At 36.5% G+C, this 11,466-nt stretch overlaps 1 protein-coding gene across 1 annotated transcript; it reads right to left on the bottom strand.

The window, feature by feature from the left end:
* Positions 1-4,738: 4,738 nt before the first annotated feature.
* On the bottom strand, positions 4,739-9,954 carry LOC134620077 (cytochrome P450 2J4-like). Its single transcript, XM_063466004.1, has 9 exons — positions 9,545-9,954; positions 7,934-8,096; positions 7,641-7,790; positions 7,379-7,539; positions 6,776-6,952; positions 6,545-6,683; positions 6,157-6,344; positions 5,606-5,747; positions 4,739-5,421 (listed from the first exon to the last, which is right to left on the bottom strand). Exons 1-9 carry the CDS (start codon positions 9,743-9,745, stop codon positions 5,246-5,248), a joined length of 1,497 nt encoding a protein of 498 aa, XP_063322074.1. The 5' UTR covers positions 9,746-9,954; the 3' UTR covers positions 4,739-5,245.
* Between the last annotated feature and the right edge of the window lie 1,512 nt (positions 9,955-11,466).

The raw sequence follows: 11,466 nt of genomic DNA, 5'->3' as shown, positions 1-11,466 counted from the left end.
TAATGCTTTTATTTCAAAGTTGTACAAATGTTCTTAGTACAACCTATCTAAAGTTGATGATGAATTAGTAATGATTAATGTAACAAGGCAGTAAGAAGACATGGAGGCCTTTCAGTACAAGGCTTTCGTCAGCGTTACAGCAGACAAAATGTGTGCCAAATTTATTAAGGCTGACTACTTATGGTTGATTAGCTGGTTATTAGACTCTTGTCCAAAAAGACTGTTACTGGTCAAAGAATTTACTGTTGTTACTTAACAGAAAAACACTTATTCCTCTGTCAGCTCTTTTTTGAGAGCTCCAGTAGGTGAATACTTTTACCTGAAGCAACCAAAGTCATACAAAAGTCTTTGTCATGTTAATTCTGGACAAGATCGTTCCAGGAATAAGGGCTCTGTGCCAGAAAACATGTTTGGCTAAAACTAGGTAATCCAGGTTTTCCATTTCAGAGTGAGGGTGGATGCTGAGTCAGACCCTGTAAACCTAACCTGCAGGATTTCTTTGACTCCTCTCCTTCTCCTGGTTTATCTGAAATGGGTGACTTGCATTTTTTTTCCTCATCCATAAAGTTGCCATCAAAGGTCATAGTTGAGTGGTTTAGTTTGCAGAAATTTACATTTTTACAGACATTGAAATAACGGTTTGTACTTAATAAGACCCCATCTTATAATGATTTACCAATGTAAGAATGGAAACAGAAATGACATCAGATTTACTATCAGTTAAAGATGAAATTAATAGCCCACTTTCTAACTCTGGATGGCAGTACAGCTGTTAGGCTGGTAGTTCCAATGTATTCAAACATTTCCTGTGCATTACTGTTTAAAAAATCTTTTTAATATGATGTAGTGAGTGTCATCAGATATGACACACCACAATATGTCATTTTTGATGGCAAAGATGATGCAGGATGATACTGATGCAAATCAATACACTGGGTGCATCCTAATTCACTAATTTTCTTGTTCTTTTTTTAAGTTGAAAGTTGGTTTGATTCTAAATTGCAGGCCATCTCAAAGCTCTTATTACCGTTTAATGAGTGAGGCAACATTCACAGAAGCAGGCTTCACAAAAGTAGTTTTCCAACTGACAAGCCACCCTATTTATATATTATTGATATTTTTATTTTTTTGAAGTGGCTGAGCAAACTGGTCTAATCCAAGGGTGGGCAATCTCAGTCCACGAGGGCCGGTGTCCCTGCAGGTTTTAGATCTCACCAGTGGGTCAACACACCTGAATCACATGATTAGTTTGTTATCAGGCCTCTGGAGAACTTCAGGACATGTTGAAGAGCTAATTTAGCCATTTAAATCAGCTGTGTTGGTTCGAGGACACATCTAAAACCTGCAGGGACACCGGCCCTCGTGGACTGAGATTGCCCACCCCTGGTCTAATCCATCACATAATCACTGAATTTCATACCAATGATGGTGTATTGGATAAAGTCGGTCTGTCAACAAGAAACACTGATAACTAAGTTATTTCTACTCACAGGCAGATTGTTTCTAAGCATCTGATTTGATCTTTGAAATTTCATTTTTGTCAAACATTTAAACTAAATGTTATTTAGAATTTAAACTAAATTCTAGTATTATGAATATGCTAGAATATTTTGTATTATTGGAAAAAAATAAGTTCACAATTAGAACTTAATTACATACTGACACTAATTCTGTAAGTGGATTCTGTGTCTCTGAGCAGGATGCAGTATGAATCCAGATGGCAGCTTGTTACTTCTCTATAGGTGCTAAAGTAATAGCAGGATACAGGGAGAAAACAATGCTGCTTTCAAGTGTCTCTATTATTGTTAGTCTCAACTGTTAAAGCTGACTGACAACTGAACTGTGATTAGCTACCTCACTTGTTAGAAGTGGATGTTTCCTTACATTTTCTTGTATCTATCCTCCATCCTTCTTGGGAGGTACTAAGAAGCAAGGAAAAAATGCAAATGATAGAAAAGTGTAAGCAGTTTCAGGGACCTAGGATGTATCCACATATAACTGTGATAAAGAACCTAATGTGTAATTTGCCAGTTCACTGAGAGATTTCTTTTATTAATATTCTGAAAATTCATGATTTAACTGGACCCTCAACAGCTAAGAGGAAACAGTGCAAAATTTGAAAGTGATTACTCTAAATCTGAAGCTTCTACCCTTTTAGTTTTGTCTTAATTTATCCTAAATTAATTATTACAACTGTATAAAGTCACTTTTGTTTCTATTTTAGGAACATCAAAGAAGAGGTCCATGGTGTGGAGAAGACACTAAGGTCCTTCATTGAGTCTGGTAAAGTACCAGGAAAGTGAGAGTGTGTTGCCTGTATTGAGGCTTCACCGAAAGCACTTAAAAACAGAACCTGGACAGCGGTGAAGTTCTATGTAAAAAAATCGAATCACTGCAATGCAGCGTAAAGCTGCAAAAAGAGTTTAACAGCCTGAACAGCCTGTTCTTGATTGTTTATTTGTGCCTTGTTTGCCCCTTTGCAATGTTTTTACGTTCTGTGCTAGACCAATGTTTTTGGATGTCAAAAGAAAAAAAAAAAAACGTTTGGAAAGAATGGAACTCATGTTCCATTTTAATTAGTTTTAATTGTGTTTTAAAAAGAAATACATTCCCGTTCTGACATATCTAAAAATGCCACCTTGCTTATCAGGGAGTACGGTCTTATATAGACTTATATTCATACTTGTGTGTGTGTGTAGACAGATATATAGATAGATAGATATAGATATATAAGTATATGTATGTGTGGGTATATAGAGATATAGAAAAATAGATATACACATACACTGTTTGTTGGATGTAAGGGGCTGAATGTTTGACTTTGAAAGGCTGAAATAAATGTTATGTGAAGGCATAAAAGCTCAGTTTGTCTGCCCATTTCGTACAGTAGGTGACTTTTTTTAACCGTCAAATGTGGTTTGGAAGAAAACATTGCATGTGGTGGTTTCGGTAAAAATATTGTTTTGTTTTCTGGTAAAGCAGATCTGATGCTTCATATCTGATGAATATCAACTGACAAACTAAATTGATTTAAAATTATTTTATTTGCATATGTTCAATCATACCAAGTAAAACACTATACAAAATGTTACCTTTTGCTCAACTTTTACAACATTCCTTAATTTCATAAATAGTGTTTGTGTAATTTCATAACTTCCTAACTAATATTTTAGAATCAGATTAAAAAAATAAATTAATGAAATGAGTATCTGGCAGTCAGGATGAGATTAATAAAGCAATCCATCCATTTTCTTCTATTTACCCAATTCAGAGTGTCAGTCATTATGCTATATGATAGTAAGGTTTCATGGATCAGTATTGTTGACTGTAATCTCATAGACAAATGACTGGTCCCCAGTATCAGTAGATAGGTTATATCTGGTCCCCATTAAAACAAAAAATTCAGGTTAAAAATTTATTTGAGAGTGTTTGACTTTTCAAGTCTTAACACTCTCTAAATAAATTTATTATGAATTTAGGAGTGAAAATCATGTCTTTACACCATTTGGAAAGGGTGGATCCCATCAGGCACCTGTCACTCCGTGGTCCCCACGATGTAGGAAAAACAGGTATGTGTGTGTGTGTGTGTGTGTGTGTGAGCGTGAGGGAGGGAGAAAAAGTAAAGTGGAAAAGTACGAGGTGCTACCGAACAGAAACAAGAGATGGAAGCATGTAAATATAAAAATAACCACTGCAGCCAAAAAGAGTGCCTGACGAGCCCAGTAAGCTACTAAGACTCGACTGTACACTGTGTTCGTCCGAAACAATAAAGTTCTGCTGGAGCAGCCTTTCAACGCCTCTCTCTGTCTCTCGCTAGCAAAGTTGACCCAGACAGTAAAGCTAGTTCCCGACATGGAACCCAAAGTATTAGCCAGAGGTCTCCTTACCACGGTTCAGAGCCGCGGACCTAGCCGAGGTAACAAGAGAGTAAAAACATGTTGAGGGATTGGCTGTGTTAGTTCAGTGAGAGATTTATTTGGAAAGAAAACTATTTTCACTTGCAGTCGAAAACTAATGTGTACGCTTATGCCTGCATTTTTATTTTGTTAAATACAAACAAAATTGTAGCAAAACTGCTGCCACGTGTCTGGCCAGAAAGAGCTGTTTACTTGGTAGTTCAATTAAACTACTGTACTATACTGCTGAGTGACTGTCTTCTGCTCGTCAAATACATTTCATTGCAATGTTGACCCTGTGCTAACTTGCAAATGAAACTGAAAGGCGTCAGATAGTTAAGAGTGAGAAAAAATATAAGTGGAAAATGAACACAGGGGCATACAGTAACATAGACTTCTCTAGAAAGCACATATAAGCATAGTGAAATCGTCACTAGCTGAAAGATGTTTTAACCAGATCCCTTAGTTTCTGTAGATGTTCCTAGAACTTGATTTTTTCTTGTCAGAGGCTTCTAAATTTTTTGTACCTGGAATCTGAAGAAGGCACTTTCTCAGTTCTGGGATTGAAACGTACAATGCACCCACTACTTAACCTTCTAAACCTGCTCCAGTAATACCTCCAGGATTTAAATACTTGCCTCACCATGGTTACTTTAATTTTGGTGATTTTTTTCTCACTGGTTATTAGATATCATGCACATGTATATAAAGATAAAGAACACCTTACAATGTTTTCTCTGTGTAAAAAGGTGAAGGTTTTATTTACAACCAAAATAAGTTATTTTTTATTTCACATGCCAGAATGTGGTGCTTGACTCATGAAGACAGCAAGCGACTCTGAAAACCTTTAAATAAAGAGTAGAGTGTTTATTGAAATTTTATTTTCACAAAACTCATTTGAAGTATCCAGATTACATCATACATTCTCAAAGTGATAAACAGCACTGAAATTAACTGCACTCCCACCCGTCACACCTGATTCTGAAACTATATTGTGACCTTAAACACAAATCCTAATGACAGTGTGATTTATTTAAGCACATTGAGTCTGGTAGGTCTGACAAATTTAATGTGCACTGGAAAAGACTTTAAGAAAGTTGAAAGACAATGTATTTACTGCATATTTTAATACAGTCCTTTAATACAGAGAGGATGAAAAATAAAAATTGGCATTATTCTAAAATTGTAATATAGTAGATCATCATTCATAACAACAAATGTAATAGAATAGAATAGAATAGAATAGAATAGAATAGCTGGAAGACAGTGTAATAATAATGGAAGACAGTGATTCGTTGCGATCCATTGTGCTGAGAAAAATATGTTCTCGGTTTACAAGAACTGGTGGTTTAACGTGGCACGGCACAGAGGCGGTAAGGTTTGGGACTGCGAGTGGCTCCTAACTTGAACTCCAGACTGGGCTGCTCTCCAGCAGGTGCAGAGAATGAAAACCTCTGAAGAAGGGAAGTAAAAAACAGGAATAACTCCATCCTGGCCAGCTGTTCTCCAAGACATGAGCGCTTGCCTGAATACACAATGAGACAAGTTTTATTCACAGAATTTACCAAAGTTAAGGCTGTAACTGTAAATGGCTGCTAAGTCAAACAATCAATGGCAAGACATACTACTTTAGTAATCTTGCCTTTTTAAAGCACTTGGCTTTAAACAGCCTTTAACTGGATTTTGAGGAACTGTAACAACTGACTAACCTGCAGAAAAAGGAAGAAAGGCCTCTCTCCTCCTGAATTTACCATCCTGGTGAAGAAAGTGTTGAGGGTTGAAGGAGTTTGGAGTTTCCCACATTGTCTCGTCATTTAAGACCGAGTGTAGAACAGGTATGACCATTGTACCCTGAGAAAATACAGCCAGTTAGAAGTGTTATTTAAACATGTCTAGTGTTTGTTCTAATCAGCGTGTCATACGTGTTTCTGGTATTGCTGATTGTTCATGCATTTATTACTTCTACAATCATCTATTCATTATTATCAGGTCGCTCTAAATGCTCGCTGAAAAGCCTTCAGATTATCCAGAATACTGCAGCAAGAGTAGTGACAGGGACTAGAAAGAGAGAGCATATTTCATTCATATTAACTTCTATAAAACTTGTGATTCCCAGTGTATTTAAAAGTAGAATAGAACTTTGAGAATCCTGGCATTAGATGATAAAAGGACAACTTTTTCATTCAAAATCTATCTGAAACAACAAAAAACACCAAAAAAGTGATATAAAAAAATTCATCTTCGCAATTGCTTTGTGTACCTTTGGGATTGTGTACTTATCCAATGTTGTGTCCTTGTTTGCAACATGGGCCACATTGAGGGGAATGATGTTGCCCATTCTCTGGATCTCATGGATGACCGCATCAGTATAGGGCATGTTTTCTCTGTCAGTCATAGACGGCTGTCTGGACGAACCAATCACAGCATCGATCTCAGCCTGGACTTTTTCTGCACATAGTGAGAACATGAACTGGTGGCTGTTGTCGCAAATTGGCACTATTAAAAGGAATCTGGATTAAAAAATAAAACTGAAATAAACTGAACAAAATAAACCAACACAAGAATGATCTGTGAGAAATCTCTGAAAAAAAGTAATAGAAAGATGGTCACAAGTGTGTATTCAGGATCAATATTGTTCATACACACACCTTGAATGTCAGGGTAGTAGATCATGTATAGCAGTCCCCAGTGTAAAGTAGTTGTAGTAGTTTCAGTTCCAGCACCAAACAAGTCCAGGGTGCAAAAACACAAATTGCTGAGACTAAAACCAGAGTCTTCATCCTCCTTCTATCAGAAACACAAAAGCCAGAAGCAGGAAATAAAAGGCATGTTTTATTAGAAAATGTAAATGAACAAGAACACATTTTGAAAACACTCACCTCCCCCATTTCTATGAGAAAAGCATCAATGTAGTCTCTTGGCGATGATGGGTTGAGGTTTTCTCTGTGTTCTTTGATCTTGACTTCTACAAAGTCAATTATCTTTTGGATCAGAGTGAATATTTTTTGGTGAGGTCCCGGCAGCCACCTCATCAGCCAGGGTAATGTGTTGTAAATCTACAGAACAGGAAGACAGTAGTAGTAATAGGTCAAATTCTGCTAAAGTAGGCTTAAACTGTGATAGACAGTAATGGAAAGTAACCAAGTAAAATCATTTAAACACAATTTTGAAGCATACTTTAATAGTAATTAAAATCTCTTTTACACCACACCAGATTTCATAAGTAACTTTCTTCCTCCACTGCAGTTAAAGGAACACAACAGTAAAATATTTCAGGAAACATAATCTGCTTTGAGATATCAGTCTGAGAATCTGAGACAAGACACAGCCCTGGTGGAGTCTAATGTGCACAATAGCTGCGCTCCACTAACTGCTCCGTTTGCAAAAACAGCTTTCACTTGGGCTGCAGAAAAAAGTTCAGTTAAAGTTTCTTATTTTAAATCCTGAATCAAACAACACTAAGGTATGGGAAAGAGTTTCACCTGTGCCCACACACCTCCCTCCAAGTACACTATCTCATTGAAGAGCTGCAGAATAGACTGAAACTGCTCATCGGTGTACTCAAATCGATTCCCAAACACCAGACAGCAAATGATGTTGGACACAGCATTGGTTAACAGTGACTGGGTATTAAAAGGTTTTCCTGAAAGAGTATATGTCCATTAGACAAAACATTAAAAGCAAACTCATAATTAATTTTGATTATGTAAAAAAAAAATGTGTAAGTTTTGTGTGTGTGTGTGCCTTGATGATCTGCAAAAGTCTCTGTGAGATACTGGCACTCCTGCTGGATGGATGACTCCAGGGTCTTCTTGCCCAGACCAAAGTTTCTGAGTGTGTGAAGAGCAAATCTCCTCTGTTGCTTCCACTGATACCCATTTGATATCACAAGACCTTTTGGAAAAACAAAACTACATTAGACCCAAAGTAACTTAAAAATAAGGTCAGTAAAATACTAAGTTTTAACATTGCTAAATAGTCTGATGATGCTGGTCTTATTAAAACATCTTGAAAAACTTTTCAAGGAAAATTATCACCTTTATTCCCAACCAATTCTTCAAACATTGGTAGGCTGGGACGATCCATGAAGTCTTCTCCTCGTTGGATTAGGGCTTCTTTGACAAGCTTGTAGCCATTAATGATCACAGTTCTTTGACCAAAGAATCGAAGGCTGAATATGTTTCCATATTTCTCTGCAAACTGAACATGAACAGAAGATTCTGTTCAGTGTTGGGTTGGGATCTGCCTCATTTGGGTGACCGCTTCATAATTTTGGCCATTTCCTCTCAAGAAAGCCAATATTAATACAGCTTCTTCCGAATAAAATACAGCTTCACATACAGCAACGTCCCTTTCTCTCAATAAATAACCAAAAAGACAAGATAACAAATACTTTATTCATTCCATAGGTAGGCATTTTATATAAGAAAATATTTAAGACAATGTTAAACTCTGTGACTGTTCTGTCCTATTGCACATTTCAAAAGCAATTAAAAGCAATTAACCTGCTTTATAAATGCACTGTCTGCTTGTTTATTACTTTCCAACCTACTAGTAACTCATGATAATGGTTGCGTTCTAGCTGTAGAATGCACACACACTAGGACAGAGTATTAGGGTGAGAAAAAAAATTACTGTTGATCATTTTGAGAATAAGGTCAAAAATGTATTTTGAGAAAAAAGTCAAAATACTGTTTTTTGAAAAAAGGCGAAATTATATTTCTGGGAAAAAAGTCAAAAAGTCTATTTGGAGGAAAAAGTTGAAATGTGGAGATTACAGTAGTTGTTTCATGACAAATTGCCACATTTGCTATTCCCTCTGAGTTAGTGAAATCATACTTCAGAATGAGTTGTAGTAACAAGAAAGGAAATCATTTCTGTTTAGCACATAAACATATTAGGATGTTGAAAAGATGGTGCAGAAAGCTTCATCTGCTCAGATGGAAAAACACACAAACTTCAAACAGTTGGCCAGATTTGTACAAAATGAAATTGATATTTGCAAGGTTATTGATGGTTACACTCTTGTCCAATAAAGAGGTCATATGTCAGGATTCTGGCCTTCTACAAGTTCCTAAAGCCAGAAAAAACACTATCGGAGAGCGTGCTTTTGCTTTTCATGCCCCGTTTTTGTAGAACAACCTCCCTCAAGATACTGAGGCATGCTCTGTGGAAGTTTTTAAAGCTAAGTTGAAGACCCACTTGTTCACCCTATCCTCCGTGTCTTAATTCTGTGCCATTTAGTTTTTAAATTCTTATTGTTTTTAACTCATTTTGCAGAGGGTATTGCATACATATCAATTTATCTTGAAACAACAATGGTCTCCACATTTCGACTTTTTTCTCAAAATAGATTTTTGACTTTTTTCATTCATACACGTCACACACACACACACAGACACACACACACACAATAAATAAATACATGAATAAGCACAGACGATATATAGTAATTATTGGTGGTGATGAGGTCTAAATTCTAGTCTAAAATTCTAGACCGCATAGAAAATTCGTCCGGCTCTACACGAATACATACTAACCTTTCAAAAAGAAAGTAATACCACTTGTAATGCCTGGGGCACGCTATTTTTATAACATGACATTTTAATAATAATAATTAGTAGTAGTAGTAGCAGTAGTATGTATACCTCTGCAAACTGCAGATGAATTCTATCAGGTCTAATGCGATGAAGATCTCCAATGAAAGGCAGAGCCCGCGGTCCGGGAGGAAAGTTTTTTGGCACTCTGTTCTTCAAAACTTCAGTCGTAAGCAGAAGAACAAACAAAAAGATTAAAATGCTCCTGCCGTCTATCCACTCTGAGCCAAGAAGGCTGTATAATGTCTCCATGTCTTCGCTTAGTTAGGCTGTCGCTTAATGTTGAGATGGGCTATATCTGCAAATATGACGATGATTGTTAAATTGCCGGAGACCGTGGAAAGACTCCGTAACAACGAACCGTGGTTTGCTTTCAAAATAAAAGCACGTGGTTAAGACTTAACCAATGTAAAATTACACTACTGTATAATGTCTCCGTGTCTTCACTTAGTTAGGCTGTCGCTTATTTTTCAGATGGGCTATATCTGCAAATATGACGATGATTGTTTCATTGCCAGAGGACGTGGAAAGACGCCAAAACAACGAACCGTGGTTTGCTTTCAAAATAAAAGCGCGTGGTTAAGACTTAACCAATGTAAAATTACACTACATCTCTAAGACACTCTGTTACAACTGTTACACCTGTACCAGGTGGTTAAGAAAAATCGGAGTTGTAACAGTTTATGTAGTTAAGAAAATTTAGGGCTACGTTTAGGAGGAACACAGGTAGCAGTGCTTGTTTCCGGTCGGTATTCTTAGCCACACGGTGTGCTTTCAGTGTAGGATTATTGTTTTCGTACATTTATTAATTAAGAAAACACCTGAGCAATGAAACTTTTACCTTTTAGTTAAATCCAGAAAGCAAATGGCTTTGTTTTTCACTGACCGTCTACTTTGTTGTTTTTTTTCTCAATAAATTACGTAATATATTTATTAAATATTTCATTCACGAAGATCTCATTTGTGATTTAAGCACGATCAGTTTTTGAGCAGTATATTTCAGACCTCTACTGGCCTGTATGGCTTACAGTAGTTGGTATTATTCTTCTGGGGACCTTTGGGTTCTTGCCATAATTACATAACATATTCAGAGCCAAAGGGAACAACACACCCAGTGTGTGAAAAGTTTAAACCGCCCAGTAGGTTAAAGGCATTGGCACCTTATCTTGAAACCCGAATCCTAATTTGGTTTGGAATGTGGGAAGAATAATGAGGAGAACTTCAAAGAAAAATTATTTAAAATGATACAGTTAACAAAAGATATCGGTGTGCCTTTTATTCGAATTGATCGCTTTTATCTATATACACTGTCTTAAGAGAATAGTATTTAATTGTTTAAAATGTATTTAAAAAAAGGGAAAAGCAAGTGGAACTGAACAAGGGGGAGTTAAAGTAACAGATTCGTTTGTTAGCCATTAAATGCCCAATAATTAATCTCTATACAACAATATGTTTGCAGGTTTGTGTATTCCTGCTATTACATTGAGGCAGACAGTTTAGCAAAATTCTTGGCCAGCGCCCCCCAAATTGATAGAACATTTGTGTACATTAGTCTTTTCCATCCTCCAGCTGTATGGAAACACTCAAATGGGAATGCTTGGGTTGCTAATACTGCAAATCTTTTCCTTAAGATTGCTACTGTTTCTTTTCTAGGTTGTACTTTGACGAGCTGGAGGTTTTCGTGAAGCTTTTATTTTGGTACTTTCACTGAGTAAATTTGTGTCCCATAAAATTTAGATTTAACTATTAATACTTAGAACTGGCACATATACTTAACATGTTTATGTAACATTTAGATTTACATTAAAAAGTCTGCAAATATTTGTGACTTGAAAAGCAATTTCAAAGCAGGTTTTTAAGAAGTTTGGAGCTAAATGTGATACATTTTTAAGTTGTTTCCAGTATGCTTCAGTTTACAGTCAGCTCCATAGTAACCAGCTGGAAGAGCTCAGCCTCCTGACTTGTTTTTTTTT

This window comes from Pelmatolapia mariae, linkage group LG23, assembly GCF_036321145.2.
Source record: "Pelmatolapia mariae isolate MD_Pm_ZW linkage group LG23, Pm_UMD_F_2, whole genome shotgun sequence".
Lineage (NCBI taxonomy): Eukaryota > Metazoa > Chordata > Actinopteri > Cichliformes > Cichlidae > Pelmatolapia > Pelmatolapia mariae.
The sequence above is the reverse complement of the archived record's forward strand: the minus strand, read 5'-3'. Positions and strand labels throughout refer to the sequence as shown.